This window comes from Rhinopithecus roxellana, chromosome 20 (assembly GCF_007565055.1).
Source record: "Rhinopithecus roxellana isolate Shanxi Qingling chromosome 20, ASM756505v1, whole genome shotgun sequence".
Taxonomy (NCBI): Eukaryota; Metazoa; Chordata; class Mammalia; order Primates; family Cercopithecidae; genus Rhinopithecus; species Rhinopithecus roxellana.
Genome location: NC_044568.1, coordinates 64,513,753 through 64,531,528, shown reverse-complemented (window position 1 = coordinate 64,531,528; position 17,776 = coordinate 64,513,753). Strand labels below are relative to the sequence as shown.

Genomic DNA, 17,776 nt, shown 5'->3' with positions numbered 1-17,776 from the left:
AACCTCTGCCTGTTACCCAGTTCCAAAGTCACTTCCACATTTTCGAGTATCTTTACAGCAGTGCCCCACTCACTCTACCAGCACCAATTTACTATATGTGTTCATTTTCACACTGCTGATAAAGACATACCTGAGACTGGGTAATTTATAAAGAAAAAGAGACTAATGGACTCACAGTTCCACATAGCTTGGGATGCCTCACAATCATGGCAGGCAAAGGGCACTTTTTACATGGTAGCAGACAAGAGAGAAAAATGAGAGCCAAGCGGAAGGGGAAACCCCTTATAAAACCATCAGATTTCGTGAGACTTACTCACTACCAGAAGAACAGCATGGGAAAAACTGCCCCCATGATTCAATTATATCCCACCAGGTCCCTCCCACAACATGTGGGGATTATAGGATCTACAATTCAAGATGAGATTTGGGTGGAGACACAGCCAGACCATATCACCATATATCACATAACCTCTAGAAAACTCCATTGTACACTTACAAGAAAAATGAGAGTGAAAAAGTCAAATAATATCTTCGTATTACTATTAAAATAGTCTTGACCTCATTTATCCCCTGAAAAGGTCTTAGGGATGCCAAGGTCACTAGAACACCTTTGGAGAACTGCTAGTGTGCTGTATTCTTCTGTCCATAATTTGTATAGATCGTGTTGATCAAGAGTGTGGCATTTGGAGCCAAACTGCCTGGGTCTGAATCCAACTCTTCAAAAATTAATGACCTCAACCAAGTTACAAGTTTCGTTGTCTGTAAAATGGGAATAATAGCTGTACCCCTCATAGGGTTGTTGTAGGGATTCATAGAATTGTGTAAAGGTTTAGAATAGTGCCTGAAGCAAGTAAGTTTGATAACTATTAGTTGTTCTTCTTCTTATTATTATCATGTTTCTACCTGAGAACCTCTTGTACATATTTAATTCTGTGTACATACACAGGCTTGACTGATGCATTTTTTGCCAAGACCTTTGGTTCCTTCCCTTCTCTAGAATATCACCAGCAGGTATCAAGAGTCCTCAAGATTAGATTCTCAAAAATACTAATACCAGGCTCTTCCCTAGATGGGCCACCTCCACCCTGGGTGTGCCAAGAACGTAGTGGTGACCATGAAGTCAGACGTACCCATCAACCTGAAGAATATGCAGATCAAGTGCAAGCTCTCCAGGATTATGTTTCAGCTCCCTGCAGACCAGGTCCCCGACTGGGATGACCGCATGCACACAGTCAAGTGGGTGGATGTGCCCAGAAACATGCCTGGGACTTTCACTACAAAACGAAAAGTAAGTGGGGACATCAAGCACCAATCTGACCAGGCCTCCATGCTTGGATTCCTACTGGTCTCAAGTCTCTCATCGTTTCCTTTTTTCACAGAAAAAAGAAAAGGTTCCCATTCTACTTGACCTTGATTCCAAAAGTGACAAAGTAAACTTCTACACATGCTGCCTGCCATCCATGCTACATGTACCACACATCTTCATTGGTAGACCTTTAGCTTAAGTCTTGATAAGTAGTTGAGCAAGTCCTCCCACCTTTTTCTTCTTCCAAAATGTCAATGCTAATATTTTAGTTGTTTCCCTTTTCCCTCAGGTATCCAGAATCACATTTGTCATAATCTTTGGTTCATGACAGGATCGTCCATGTGTGCCCCTCTTTTATTCATTCCTTGGTTAGTTTTTTTAACAATATAATACACAGAGACAAACCCACACCCAATACGGGAGATAGAACATTGACTACCTGTGTGATTCTCAGCCATTCCATCCCTCTGCCTCCATCCTAGGAGTAATCACTATCTTCACTTGACTTGTTTACTCCCTTGGTTTTCATTTATTGTTCTTTTTTTAACCTATGCATACTAAAAGGTATATCAGGCCAGGCACAGTGGCTCACGCCTATAATCCCAAAACTTTGGGAGGCTGAGGCAGGCAGATTGCTTGAGCCCAGGAGTTTGAGACCAACCAGGGCAACATGGTAAAACCTTATCTCTACCAAAAATACAAAAAGTAGCTGGGCGTGATGGTGCACACTTGTAGTCCCAGCTACTCGGGAGGCTGAGGTGAGAGGATCATCTGGGCTCTGGGAGGTCAAGGCTGCGGTGGGCCATGATCGCACCACTGTACTCCAACCTGGAAGACAGAGTGTGAGACTCTTTCTCAAAAAATAAAACTAAAACATATATCGTTTAGTTGTAGTTTTAACTTTAAAAAATGTTACTGTATGTGATCATCCATATTGCTGCGTGTAGCTGTAGTGTATCCATTTCACTTCTACATAAGATTCCATTATTGCCAGGCGCGGTGGCTCAAGCCTGTAATCCCAGCACTTTGGGAGGCCGAGACGGGTGGATCACGAGGTCAGGAGATCGAGACCATCCTGGCTAACACGGTGAAACCCCGTCTCTACTAAAAATACAAAAAACTAGCCGGGAGAGGTGGCGGGCGCCTGTAGTCCCAGCTACTCGGGAGGCTGAGGCAGGAGAATGGCGTGAACCCGGGAGGCGGAGCTTGCAGTGAGCTGAGATCCGGCCACTGCACTCCAGCCTGGGCGACAGAGCAAGACTCCGTCTCAAAAAAAAAAAAAAAAAGATTCCATTATTATTTACCCTTTCTCCTTTTGAAAATTATTTGGGGTTTTGCTATCACAGACATATTGTTCACATGGTGTTCATTTGTAAGAGTTTATATTCCTAGAAGTGGAATTGCTGACTCATTGGATATATGAATGTTCAACTTGCCAAGATAATGCCCAACTATTTTCCAGAATAGCTGTACCAATTTGTACTCCTACAGCAGAGAACTTGTTGATCCATGTCCTCTCCAACACTTGTCATTGTCAGACTTCCTGATTTTTATCATTTGAATGAATGGGAAATGGTCTCATTATGAGCCTATTTTGTATTGTCCTGATCCCTGATCACAAATAAAGCTGAGTATTTCTTCATATGGTTACTAGTCATACAAGTAATCCCTTACATGAATGCCTTTTCATGCCTTTTGCCCATTTTTCAATTATGTTACTTATACTTTGTGTGTTATTTTATCTTTTATAAACTCTTCTGTTCATATTGTCTGCAAATACCCTTACCAAATTGATAGTTTATCTTTTTTTTTTTTTTTTTTTTTTTTTTTTTTTTTTTGAGGTTTTTTTTTTTGAGACAGAGTCTTGCTCTCTCACCCAGGCTGGAATACAGTGGCACAATCTCGGCTCACTGCAACCTCCACCTCCTACATTCAAGAGAGTCTCATACCTCAGCCTCCCAAGTAGCTGGGATTACAAGCATGCACCACCACACCCAGCTAATTTTTGTATTTTTAGCAGAGACAGGGTTTCGCCATGTTGGCCAGGCTGGTCTCAAACTCCTAGCCTCAAGTGATCCACCCACCTTGGCCTCCCAAAGTGTTGGGATTATGGGTGTGAGCCACCATGCCTGGCTGAGTTTATCTTTTCTGTTATTAATTTTAATATCATCACGTTTATTAATCCCTTCTTTTATATTTATTACTTTTTGTGTCTTATTTTTAAAACTCTTTCCTCCCAGAAAGATGTTCACTTATATATTTTTAAGAGTTTTGTTTTTTTGATAGTTCGGCCCTTAGCCCACCTGGATTTTATGTATGTTGTGAAGCTAGGATCCAATTTCATATTTTTCATCTACATGACTAATCTTACTAGATCTCTTTTTCATTTAGCCTCTCTGTTCCCTAGTGATCTGCCAGGACTTTATTGTTACATAGTGTACCTAAATTTTATATATGCCTAGAATGTTTCTGGTCTTTCTATTCTATTCCATTGTCAGTTTTTCTGTCCCTGTGCTCTGCATCTCTGAGGACACAGCTGCCTTTGTTACAGGTGATAGAGACGGATCCAGAGCCTGCTCACTCAGTACTGGAAGAAAACTACCAAGAACTGCAGCTTCAAATCAGTGCCAATGTGGATTTCGCTTCATACCACTGCCAAGCAAGAGATGTGCGCTTTAAGGAAACCTTGGTTTACCAGACCCGCGTGTTTGAGTGAGTCATCAAAAGTCTCATGACACTAGATGGAAAAGCTCTTTCATTCCATCATTCACTCACTCACTCACTCATCAAACATCTATTATCTACAACAGCATCTACTAGGCATCGTATCTGTGTAGCATGCACCAGAGTGTTGTCTTAGGTCCAGTGAAACATTCAGGCCCACAGAGCTATTGAAATTCACACTTGAAATCAAGATATAGGCCAGGAAACGTAGTATACCTGGAGGGTGGCATCAGGCAATCCACTTTAGTGGGAGCGGTCCTTGCAGCAGTCTACACAGCCACCCAGGATCTGTTCTTGTTGCCCATGCACCAAGTGATAACTCAGACAATATCCACACTAGAGGATATAGGGTCCATCTAAGCTTAGAAGCCCGTGCCCAAAAGACTACCATTTCTCCTAACCACTCTGTAGATATATCTTCTGGGGTCCTTGCAGAGAATATGCCCAGTTACAAGAGTCACTACACTCAGAGAACCCCACAGCTATGGCTTCCCTCTAGGTGGTCATAGTTCCTCCCAGTGCACACATTATTTACTCATCAGGGGCCATTTTTAGTATAAACAATGTCACCTAATAATACAACTGACTTTCCTCCCTTATCAAGTTTTCAGGGGAACAGACCTAGAAAGCTATTTCAGGGTCAAATTCATCTTTGAGAAGAAGAAAAGGTTATGTTAACCCTTCACACACACTCAGATGCAGGGACTCAAGGATGCCATGGGCCCTGCCTTCAAAGAGCTCATAATCTGAGGGTGGCAGCCGGGGGATGGATAGAAACAGGAGAATTGTTTGTTACAGCATGGTGTCATGTGCATGGAGCAAAGAGGTATTTAAGGCAGATCAAGAGAGTCAAGGAAGGCTTCCTGGACAAGGTAGTTCCCCAGCTGAACTTTAGAGGACAGATAGGAGGTAGCCAAGTGAAGAAGTGAGAATGAAGGGCTCTCTCTAGGCAGAGAGAGCAATATGTGCAACATATACAAGGACAAAAACATAAGCCACTGACATTTGTACTGCATAGAAATTAGTAATTAGCTCATTCAACTCTTCGTGCATTTGTTGAATTTTAAATATCTTTGCAAATTATGATAGAACCAAAAGATAAATGTCAGGAAGTGTGATCTTCTGCTGATGGTCATTTCACCTAAAGCAGGGGTCCGCAAACTGTGGCCTGTAGCCTGTTTTTGTAGATAGTTTTGCTGGCATGTGGCTATGCCCATTCATTTATGACCTGTTTGTGGCTGCATTCCCACTACAAAGGCAGAGCTGAGTCATTGCAAAGACCATATGGGACACAAAGCCAAAAAACTTACTATCTGGCCCCTTACAAAAGTTTGCCAACCCCTAAACTAAGAACTCTTTTTATAAAAAGTACTCTGTGCCACTGAGATTTCTCCACATTATAAAAATTATCTTTAGAATAAATACAAGTGCTCATAAATTTACAAAATAAACACAAGCCACTATGGTCAAAGCACTTGATTTCAGGCATAACTGGATGGTCTGTCTACCTGGACCAGAGAGTGGGAATCTAATCTCTACATCCCACTGTAGACCTAATCCTCACCCAAACTCCTAACTCTTATTACTCCCCTAAAAACAAGAAGGGCATGTGGATTTATTTCATCATCATTTTCTTGTACCAAGGCTTCATCTTTCTGCTGTTAACTGTGATCAAGTTTAATAGTGATTCCAGAAAAAACTCTGCCTCCCTGTTCTTGTCTTTTTTTTTTTTTTTTTTTTTTTTTTTTTGAGACGGAGTCTCGCTCTGTCGCCCAGGCTGGAGTGCAGTGGCCGGATCTCAGCTCACTGCAAGCTCCGCCTCCCGGGTTTACGCCATTCTCCTGCCTCAGCCTCCTGAGTAGCTGGGACTACAGGCGCCCGCCACATCGCCCGGCTAATTTTTTTTTTTTATTAGTAGAGACGGGGTTTCACCGTGTTAGCCAGGATGGTCTCGATCTCCTGACCTCATGATCCGCCCGTCTCGGCCTCCCAAAGTGCTGGGATTACAAGCTTGAGCCACCGCGCCCGGCCTTTTTTTTTTTTTTTTTTTTTTTTTTAGCTGGAGTCTCACTCTGTCACTCAGGCTGGAGTACAGTGGTGCAATCTCAGCTCACTGCAACCTCCGCCTCCCAGGTTCAAGCAGTTCTCTTGCCCAGCCTCCCAAGTAGTTGGGACTATAGCCGAGCGAATTTTTGTATTTTTAGTAGAGTCAGGGTTTCACTATGTTGGCCAGGCTGGTCTCAAACTCCTGACCTCAGGTGATCCACCCGCCTTGGCCTCCCAAAGTGCTGGGATTTCAGGCATGAGCCACCATGCCTGGCCCTGTTCTTGTCTTAAAGCAGGAAAATTTGAGGCAGGAAAAGCCTCCGCTGATTCAGAATTTGAGTCTGAAGTAACTGAAATTCAAATCTGTGCCTCAGTCAGGAAAGAAGTCACAGGCAGGGGTCAAATGGCTTCTGATCACAGGGACTTTCTTTCTTTCTTTCTTTCTTTCTTTCTTTCTTTCTTTCTTTCTTTCTTTCTTTCTTTCTTTCTTTCTCTCTCTCTCTCTCTCTCTCTCTCTCTTTTTTTTTTTTTTTTTTTTTTTTTTTTTGAGACAGAGTCTTGCTCTGTGGCCCGGTGGCATGATCTCGGCTCACTACAACCTTCATCTCCTGGGTTCAAATGATTCTCATGCCTCAGCCTCCTGAGTAGCTGAGTAGTTGGGACTGCAGGTGTATGCCACCACACCTGGCTAATTTTTATATTTTTAGTAGAGATGGGGTTTCGCCGTGTTGGCCAGGCTGGTCTCAAATTCTTCGCCTCCAGTGAGCTGCCTGCCTTGGCCTCTGAAAGTGCTGGGATTACAGGTGTGAACCACCCCGCCTGTCCAGGGACATTGTTTCTGATGGGAGGTGATTCAGAAAGGGAGGGCCTGTAGAATTTGTTCCTGGGGGAGGTGCTGTCATGTGAAATAGATTTTGTTTCCTCTCTCATGGGCGTTTAGGATTACTGCGACGCATGCTGAGAGCTCATTGCACAGGGTGTTGGAAGAATGCAAAATGCTTTTAAGTGCTAAATATTTTTTATATTTGTACTTTTAATCACTATGTATATATTTTATTGTTCGAGTATATCATATGCATGATTTCTGATAAAATTACTTAAAATGTGCCTTTTAAAAAAGATTTAAGAAACAAAGTGACATGACTTCAAAAGGTTAGTACAGTATAGATGATGTGCAGCCAGGACCAAAACCACCTGCAGCACATTTCTCACATCTGCTCCCTGATTGATTTGCAGGTTTGACGTGATTAATTCAGGACATGTGCAGCTGGAATTCAGCTGGGTCTCAGAAGATACCTCAAAGGTAGTCAGCTTTGCAAAACCAGATCACCAAGGTAAATTTAATGACAGGTAAAACCCAGGGCCTGGCCTGAGTCACCAATTAGAAGAGCCTTGTTCATGGAGAGGCCAGCACTGCTCAGAAGGTCTCCTAAGTAGCTAAAGCAAAGCAAAGCAGAGACCTTGTGGTGTCTGCAGAGCCAAATGGGCCTGAGGGACTCCAAAACTTACTTCCACCCTCCTGGAGTCTGGACTCTGTCCCCACACAAGGCCGATGCCCCATCTCAAGATAACTAGGAATCTTGTCTCTTAGGTCTTAACTTTGTGGGAGATTATAGATCACTTGGAGAAACTGTTGAAAGCTATTAATCATTTTCCCAGGAAGATACACACACATATCCAAGGTCTCAGTTGGTACATATGAAGCACTAGAAAAGGGCCCAACACTTGGTAGGCAAGTTGTTGTTGTTGTTGTTGTTGTTGTTATTATTATTATTATTATTATTTCAACTTTGGAGATACACAGACCTTTCGAATGGGCCCTTATCCATGGGTCCCCAGATTGTAAAGCCCTACTTTAGAACAATGATTCTCCAAAAAATATGTTCACAGCCCATTATTCTGGGGCACAAACATCTTCTTGACCCACCCCCTTGAACCAAAAGGAAACGAATTTGAAAACCCTGTGGAATAAATAGAACCATTTTTCATGAGTCTCCTGTAAGCTGTATGAGCAATTCCCTACCTCTAGTGCCCAAGGTTAAGTACAGCTGCAACAAAAGGTGAGTCCACCATATCCACAGAGGGCCTCTAAGGACCTGTGAATGGGCTGCCTTCCACCTGCCTCTCACTGCAAATGCAGAATATCGCCCACTCCCTGTCTGTCCCCAGGTTCAGCTCAAAAAGATCAGCTTAGTGAGGGCACGATGCACACAGGCAGCACCCTGGACAGCGCCACGGACCACTGGACCGAGGGTTCCCCACAGCCCTTCTCTGTGGAGCCCTCCTCGGGAATCGTGCCCGTGGGGAAGACTCAGAAGTTCAAAGTGAAATTCTCCCCGTTGGACATTGGAGACTTCGAGAGCAACCTTTTCTGCCAGTAAGAAAATGTGCTCGCCACAACACCCTTCTTGGCAGGCACAAATCTCTGCAGCTCTTATCCCCTCTTCTGTCCAACCGCTGCCACCATCCTTTCTGACCCTTGATCCCTGCACAGCCCCAAATTATCCCTTTTCCCTTTGGAAGGATCTAAAGGGTCCACCCTTTAGAGAACAAAGAGAATTTGGTCTTTGTCCTGCTCATCAGCCTCTCCAGATGCTTCCCCTGCTTACTTTCCCCATCCCAGTTGCATGGAGGATTCCACTGAGCAACAGACTGGTGACAGCTAGGTGGGTTTCGGTCCTTGTGCAAGCATGAACTTGGGAAAGCTTTCTTGTGCCTTCTCTGAGACTCAGTTTCCTCCTACAGAAAATGTAAATGTAATACCCTCCTGGTGGGATTGTGGGGAAAGTTAAATGAGTTGATTCAGATTAAGAGCTCACAACAGTGCCTGGCACACAGCAAGCACAACAGCCATTAGGTGGTGGTGATGCTGGTGCTGGTGGTGGTCATAAGGTTGGTGGACCTGGTACATAGCAGTGAGAGAAAAGCTAATCCAATGACATCTGACAATGAAAGTCCCTTATGTGGTACTTGCTCCCAGGAAAGCTTGAAGGAGTACAATCACCTTATAGAAAAATCCTGTGGGCTGTGGCCTAGGGTGGCAGAAACCTAAGGGAGCTGCTGGAGCCTCCTTGACCCCCTGCAGTCATAACACTGAGACCCCTCCCACACCTAGGCCACCTCAGCTTGGTCCTGGAGCTGAGCATCTGCTCATATCCAGTTCACCTTCTCTAAGGAGCTCAGGATACTTTTTTAGGATTTCCAGGTCACTTTCCATATCCCACTAAATGCCTGTGAGAGAGACCAGAGGGTAAGACTGTGCTCATTTTGCAGCAGGAATATTTTCTCAACATTGATGGGGGAAATAACCTGCAGCCATACTTAGGTACACAGAAGGAGCCAAATTCAGGCTGCTTATGCTCAGCCCACTCATGCGTTCAAGGCACTGAGTGATGCTATTGACCAAGACACACCCAGCCTCTGCTCCCATAGAGCTCACAATCTGGCGGATATAGTATGCATTTCCAACTAAGAAAGCAACAACTGATGACAAAATAAAACAAATAAAAATAACCTTATCCTCTCAGGATTCCCAACCTGCCACCTGGAGAGCAAGGTCCGGTCCTGGTAGCAAAAGGGCGGAGCACCTTGCCCATCTGCCATTTTGATCTGAAAGACTCAGACTACATCAGTGGCCATCAGCGCAGCCCAGAGCTCCGAGGGTCCAGTGGGGGAGCTCTAGATCCAAACACCCGGGTGATTGAGTTCACTACTGTGGGCATAGGAGGAAAGAATCTCCGGTGAGTTGCTTAGGTTTGCATTGATTGAATTCACGTCAGTCCTAAAGAACTCGAGAAGAATTCAGATAGATGACCTAGACCTATTCCTATAAGCAGGCTTGATATCCTGGGGTTTGACCTGAGTTTTAGAGGTTTGACTTTAGAGTACCATTACATTAAGAAAGCTGAATTCTGTCTCCTTAGTTTTGCCACTGAGGAAAATATGGAAGACACAAAAGTATAATCCCTGACCACCTCCTTAACCACAGAGAATCACTGGCACAGTTGTGCCCTTGGCAGCATTGTTATTGCAAAGTCCAGAACCCTACCCTGACTGTGGATCACTAGAGGAGATGGAGTTTTCATTTCCACAGTAACAAAGTGCTCTGAACAGTTCTGCTTTCCAGATGGGGGACTGGGTTAGGCCCAGGTTCTAAGAAACATCTCTTAATCCTCAATCCTCTGTCCCACTCTCTTCTGTCAATTCTCCCCACCCTGGCCAGGACCTTTACAATCCTAAACCCAACCAATAGCACCTACTCCTTCTCCTGGATCTCTGAAGAAATTGAAAGTCTCCAGAACCCTGCAGCATTCACATGCCTTACAGAGAAGGGCTTCGTCCACCCTGAAAAGAAAGCTGAGGTATGTGCAAATGAGAACCACTCAACCCAAGGCTTAGATCACTCTAGCCATTGCTGCTGCGTAGAAAGTCTGCCATAGACAGTAAGTGGAATTAGGAAGAACTGCCTGAGGGTGTGTCAATCAACAAGTATTTAGTGAATGGCCGCCATATGCGTTGGGGAATCCTGATGACAAGATAGACCTGAGCTCTCTTGGGCTAGCTGTGGAGAAGCAGAGAGCTCTAATATTTGCAATTTTTTACAACAGAATATTTAAGCAGCAAAAGGTCACTGGACACCAATGCCTGGGGACCCTAGGACTCATACAGTAGCATAAAAAGTTATCTTTGTCAAAAGGACCAAAAATGGTGAAAGGAAACTGATGTGTTTTTACTTGGTTAGGCCAAAGGGCAAAGTAGAGTGGAGCCATGTCCCGTGACTTCGTCCTAAATGTTTACACAAATGATATGGGGCAGAATCAAAGAAATACAGACTTGCTGGCCAAAACAGATCTGTGAGCCCCATGTCCAGCCAGTTGCAGAGAATCTTGAAGACAGAAATAAATCCATGAAACAAAAATTATGAATCCCAGTGCCCTCAGGAGGGTCACACAAATGAATAAAGCAGGCCAAGGAGACATTTGTGGGTAATACGGGGTACCAGGGCCACTGGCCACAGGGCTTCTCTGGCAGATGCCACTTTGCAGACAAGGGGGGCCAAGGGGGCCAACTCACCCAAACTGTAGAAAAGACAAAATTCCAAATTTCCTTTTTTTTTTTTTTTTTTTTGAGACGGAGTGTCACTGTCCCCCAGACTGGAGTGCAACGGCGCAATCTTGGCTCACTGCAAGCTCCGCCTCCTGGGTTCAGGCCATTCTCCTGCCTCAGCCTCCCGAGTAGCTGGGACTACAGGTGCCCACCACCACGCCCGGCTAATTCTTTTGTATTTTTAGTACAGACGGGGTTTCACCGTGTTAGTCAGGATGGTCTCAATCTCCTGACCTCGTGATCCGCCTGTCTCAACCTCCCAAAGTGCTGGGATTACAGCATGAGCCACCACGCCTGGCCAAAATTCCAAATTTCTATGTGAAGCTCCCTATTTTATATGCTGGTAGCTAGTTCAATTTTTTTTTTTAACAATTCCCAAACCAATCAAAACGTATTTGTAGACTCTCCACCTGGTTTTGACCTCTGCATAATGTCAGTACCCAGGCCATCTAGTTAAATGTGATAAGGTCCAGGAGCTGGGCCCACCACAGACACAATCCTACCTGGATCATGGCCCTCACTTCAGCCCAGAAATGTTTCAAATGTGAGCTCAGTTCCAAGAGGCAAGTTCCAAAATCGATCATCTAAGGTCATGCTGGTCTTTGAGTGACAGTCGTATCATTGAGGTGACACATCTCCAGAGCACCTGCCTGAATTGTCCTGGCAGTGGTATGGACCATGCATGTTAACCTGTGTGGTTCTTTTTTGGCCAAATGCCATTATTCTTTCATTCAGTCCTGATTGATTGATTGCAAAGATACTCACTCAGGTTAGCTCAAAAAACAGACAGAACCAGGAGCAGCTTTTGAGGTTGGACTTTCCTCCTGGGGCTACCTGCTTCTCTCTTCCCATCTACCCCATTCTCTCCACTGACCAGTTTCTTCACTGTTGATTGATTGATTGATTCTTCAGTTGCTTTGTAATATCACTTAGCAAGTTGGTTATGGCATGCCATGGCCCAGCTCACCTGGCCTGGCCACTCATTTTCTAATTCCAAACTTCCAAGAGAGAAATCTGGCTGGCCCAGCCAATCATATTGTCTTTGGCTATGTGCCAAGCTCTTGACAAGTATGGGGATTGTCTTTCTTGGGAATGCTTACCAAGTCTTTGGTCCAGTCAGCTATGGCACAGCCATGCCATCCAAAGACATGGCACAAAACACGACAGCTTAGCCAGCAGAGGCTGTGGATGGGGGAGACTCCCTGAGAAGGACATGTGGGCAGGGCATATAGACATTGACATTTCTGGTACAGCCACACCTACATGCCCTTACATGGACTATAGAAAGGTAGCAATAACCTGGTAATATCAACTTTCATGACCCTTATACTGACAAGTCTCCAGGGACACGTGAAGTAAGCATACAGAAGTGTCTCTCACCACTCTGTTCCAAATTGTCTTCTTAGATCGTGTTCCAGTTCACACCTTTCCATCTGGGCATCACTGAATCATCATGGACCTTCCTAATCCCTGAGCACAACATCACAGTCCCTTTCCTGCTGGTAGGCAAAACTACTGACCCTCTCATCTCTCTGAACAAGTCACACCTCAACTTCAGCTCTCTCCTCATCGGTAAGGCTGCCTTGCTGGTATGTATTTAGAGTTGGCATGATCTAGGTAAGCTCATCGAGAGCTCCCAGAACAGCCTTGCATAAGAAACCTCTCCTGGTCCCTTCCAGAAGCATATCAGAGGGACTCAATCAGTTTTTTAAAAGCCATGAAATATTTATCTCTCAATCTAATTTCCACCAAGTATCTTTTAAACCTACAATTAATAGCTTAAGGAAATTTAGGAGCTTTGTTAAAGATCCTACTTGGCAGATTCCTTTAAGCAATGGGCTGATTGTTTATTTCTAGAGCCTCAAGTTGGCCCGTCCTTCTTGCATTTGCCGCCAGATTATGGGGGGTATCTGTCTGCTTCTTGGTCTGTGCTGCAGTGGTCAGATTTCTCTCTCATCCTTTTATGCATTTATTTGGTTCAACAAATATCACTGAGTCTGTAGAATGGCCTCGGTACTTTTCTGTGGGCTGGGATTACACTAATGGATAAAGCCCAAAGTCCCTACCCTCCTGATGTTTACATTCTAAAAATAAGAAACAGGCTACCAAAAGAAACATAAGTAAACTATACACCATGTCAGATGGTAATACTTTAGAGAAGAGGACAACAGGGTAGGGAGAATAAGGAAGGCCAGGAGGCAGTGGGAAGGTGACATTTAAGCAGAGGCCTGAAAGAAAGGAAGTAATTGTCATGTCCCTTATAACCCCATGTGTCTTTCCCATACTTGTGACATCTTCGCTCTGTGTATAAAATATAACTAAAGCCAGAGTATTTTTTAATAATATGTTAGATTTGGCCAGGCGCAGTGGCTCAAGCCTGTAATCCCAGCACTTTGGGAGGCCGAGACGGGCGGATCACGAGGTCAGGAGATCGAGACCGTCCTGGCTAACACGGTGAAACCCCGTCTCTACTAAAAAATACAAAAAAAAAAACTAGCTGGGCGAGGTGGCAGGTGCCTGTAGTCCCAGCTACTTGGGAGGCTGAGGCAGGAGAATGGCATAAACCCAGGAGGCGGAGCTTGCAGTGAGCTGAGATCCAGCCACTGCACCCCAGCCTAGGTGACAGAGCGAGACTGCATCTCAAAAAATAAAAAAATAAATAAATAAAAATAATAATAATATGTTAGATTTTTATTTATAAAATAATATTCTTTATAGTAAATACACTAATGTGGTGTTGCATAAGAAAAAGTTTAATCTCTCCACGTTCATCCTATCTCATCTTTCTCTTTCAACCCCAAAGGAAAGCAGTGTTAACAGCTGAATGTGTATTTTACTGATACACATAAGTAGGTGGGAGGGGGAATTATGACAATTATTAAGATTTTGAACAAATAAGCAATGTAGCATAGATATAACAACTGTAAGACAGAGTTTAATCCAGGAATTCAACAGTGGTATGTTTCAGTATAATCATTACATAAACAGATTAAAGAAGAACAACCATGTTATCATACTAATATACACTGAAAAGGCATTGCCAAAATTTAGCAGACATTCCCAACAAAAACTCTAATAGCAAAATGGACATTGATGGAAAAAAAGATTAACCAAAATCAAGAGGCAGATGTGATCCTGTAATAAACGACTAAAACTGCTTCAATTAAAATGAGGAATTAGGTGAGGGTGTTCATTATCACCATTATTATTGAACACTTGCTTAGAGACTTTAGCAAATATGACAAAACAAGAAAATAATTTGCATAAACATTGGGAAAAAAGGGAAAAATCTTCTTGTTTTGCTTTTGCTGATGATTTTATACACATAAAAAACCACAAGAGACTCTAGAGAAAAAGCAAAACAAACTACTAGACTCAACAGAATAATTTGGTAAGGTGTGTGGATGCAAGACAAATATGCAAAAATAGTGTCTTCTTTTTTAGTACTAGCACCTAGAAACAGAAAACCAGGCCGGGTGCTGTGGCTCAAGCCTGTAATCCCAGCACTTTGGGAGGCCGAGACGGGCGGATCACGAGGTCAGGAGATCGAGACCATCCTGGGTAACATGGTGACACTCCGTCTCTACTAAAAAATACGAAAAACTAGCCAGGCGAGGTGGCGGGCGCCTGTAGTCCCAGCTACTTGGGAGGCTGAGGCGAGAGAATGGCGTGAACCCGGGAGGCAGCGGAGCTTGCAGTAAGCTGAGATCCGGCCACTGCACTCCAGCCCAGGCGACACAGTGAGACTCCGTCTCAAAAAAAAAAAAAAAAAGAAAACATCCACTTAGTACTGGCAAAACCTATAAAATAGCTAAGGATAAATGTAACAAGACACACACAAGAAAAGACCTACATGAAGGAAACTATCATATCTGATTAAAATCCGCCCCAAACAAGATATGATCATTTGTTAGTTCTCCTAAAATTAAATGTAAATTTAATCAAGTTCCAACTGGAATCCCAACTAGGGTTGCCAGATAAAATACAGGATGCATAGTTAAATTTTAATTTCAAATAACAATAATTTTGAGTATGTCCAAATATTGCACGGGACATATTTATACTAAAAAATTATTTGCTAAATCTGTCAACCAAATCCCAAAAGAATTGGAAGGGGGGAGAACTGGATAAAATGATTCTAAAGTTTATATGGGAAAATAAATGTGCTAGTAATAGCCAAGAGGAAAGCAAAAGATGATAGTGAGAGAATATGTATTAGTCAGAGCCCTGGGCAGGAAACTCATGCCAATACCCAAGGTCTATTTTCAAAGAATTGGATGCAAGGATTATTTACAGATACATGGGCAATTGAGGGGATCAGCCAAGGAGAGTGAAGCCCCCATTAACAAATTCAGGAAGGCATGACAATTATTGGGTCTAAAGGAGCAAGGGAAGAAAACTGTGTCACCAGAATCCCAGGAGAGCTGTGACCAGGGCAGAGGAGCCACTCAGCAGAAGCAGGCAACTGATGAAGAAAGACATGGAATCCCCAAAAGGAGGAAGGTGACTTGTAGAGGAAAAGGAAAGAAGTGAGGTAGACAAAGGCGCAAGAGGTTGGGGAATGTCTTCTAAATGTCTTGCCTGTGGAGCGGTGTCTGCTGAGAGACTCCAGCAGGCAGTCAGGAGGCCCCCACTGAGGGCTGGTGTTTCCTCCTCAGGCAGAGAAGCCAGGGAGACTGTGCAGATCATCAACAAGGAGGAGCAGGGGTTCGATTTTTCCTTCCAGGACAACTCCCGCTATTCTGAAGGTTTCAGCAACAGCCTGCTTGTATGTCCCATGGAAGGCTGGATCCCACCACTGTCCAGGTAAACAAAAATGAAGGTCTCATTTTGTTTGCATCCTCCCGACATGTCCAGGTCCCCAAGCCTGCCAGTGCTCATAGTGCCCCGTTTATATAATTGCTTTCAACGCTAAGATTAGATCATAACAATTCCATCTCCATCCTACTTACTCCCTGATATCTGTTTTCCTGATGAATATGGAGCATTGAGAATTCTAAGCCCTTTATCTCAATATTTTCTCTTTGTATTCTTTTCCTTGCTATATTCACTGTATATGTGAATCCACAGTACAATATTCAGGCTTCCCTGGCAAATCTCTTTTTCAATTAAACTTTTAATTTTCAGGCCAGGCATGGTGGCTTATGCCTATAATCCCAGCACTTTGGGAGGCTGAGGCAGACGAATCACTTGAGGTTAGGAGTTTGAGACCAGCCTGGCCAACATGGCAAAACCCAATTTCTATGAAAAATACAATAATTAAGGCTGAGGCAGATGGGTCATTTGAGGTCAGGAGTTCCAGACCAGCCTGGCCAACATGGTGAAACCCTGTCTCTACTAAAAATACCAAAATTAGCCAGGCGTGTTGGCGGACGCCTGTAATGCCAGCTACTCTAGAGACTGAGGCAGGAGAATCGCTTGAACTCGGGAGGCATAGGTTGCAATGAGCTAAGATTGTGCCATTGCACTCTGGCCAGGGTGATAAGAGCGAAACTCCCTCTCAAAAGATAAATAAACAAATACAATAATTAGCCAGGTGTGGTGGCACACACCTGTAATCCCAGCTACTTGGGAAGCTGAGGCATGAGAATCACTTGAACCCAGGAGATACAGGTTGCAGTGAGCTGAGATTGCACCACTGCACTCTAGCCTGGGCAATGGAGTGAGACTCTGTCTCAAAAAATAATAATAAAATTTAAAAAATTGAAATAATTGTAAATTCACATGTAGTTGTAAGAAATAATACAAAGACTGCCAGGCGCAGTGGCTTACACCTGTAATCCCAGCACTTTGGGAGGACAAGGTGAATGGATCACCTGAGGTCCGGAGTTCGAGACCAGCCTGGCCAACATGGTGAAACCCCATCTCTACTAAAAATACAAACATTAGCTGGGCATGGTGGCACATGCCTGTAATCCCAGCTACTCTAGAGGCAGAGGCAGGAGAATCGCTTGAACCTGGGAGGCGGAGGTTGCCGTGAGCCAAGATTACTTCACTGCACTCCAGAGCAAGACTTTGTCTCAAAAAAAAAGAAAGAAAGAAAGAAAGAAAGAACAAATAATACAAAGATATCTCTGTACTGTTTACCAAATTTCTTCCAAGTGTGACATCTTGCAAAGCTTCAGTAAAATGTCACAACCTGGTATTGACATTGAGAGAGTCAAGACACAGAACAGATCCCTCACCACGAGGATTCCTTGTGTGACCCTTTTGTTACCACACCCTTTTCCCTTCCCCCAAGCAACACCTCCTCACCCTCTGGAATCCAATACTTTCCTCTATGTCTATCATTTTTTCATTTCAGGAATGTTGTATTCACAGATGCATACATTCCTTTTGTGATTGGCTTTTTTCACTCATAATTCTCTGGACATACATCCAGGTAGTTTTGAGAGTTTCTTCCTTTTTGTGGATGCAAAAGGGATGCACCACAGTTAGGTGGGATGCACCACAGTTAGTTTAATTATTCACCCACTGGAGGACATCTGGATTGTTCCCAGTTTGGGCTGTTGTGAACAAAGCTTCTATAAACTTTCACGTACAGATTTTTGTGTGTCTTCATGTCACTGGGGAAGATGAGCAAGAGTGCAATTA

General features: G+C 43.8%; 1 protein-coding gene across 1 annotated transcript in view; it reads left to right on the top strand.

Annotated features, from left to right (window-relative positions):
* The window catches only part of HYDIN (HYDIN axonemal central pair apparatus protein), a 392,140-nt gene that overhangs the window by 328,706 nt on the left and 45,658 nt on the right, over positions 1–17,776 (top strand). Inside the window, 8 exon segments of the mRNA XM_030924912.1 lie at positions 1,070–1,288; positions 3,858–4,018; positions 7,313–7,410; positions 8,246–8,453; positions 9,604–9,816; positions 10,299–10,437; positions 12,589–12,754; positions 15,841–15,988. Coding sequence (XP_030780772.1) covers positions 1,070–1,288; positions 3,858–4,018; positions 7,313–7,410; positions 8,246–8,453; positions 9,604–9,816; positions 10,299–10,437; positions 12,589–12,754; positions 15,841–15,988 — 1,352 coding nt within the window.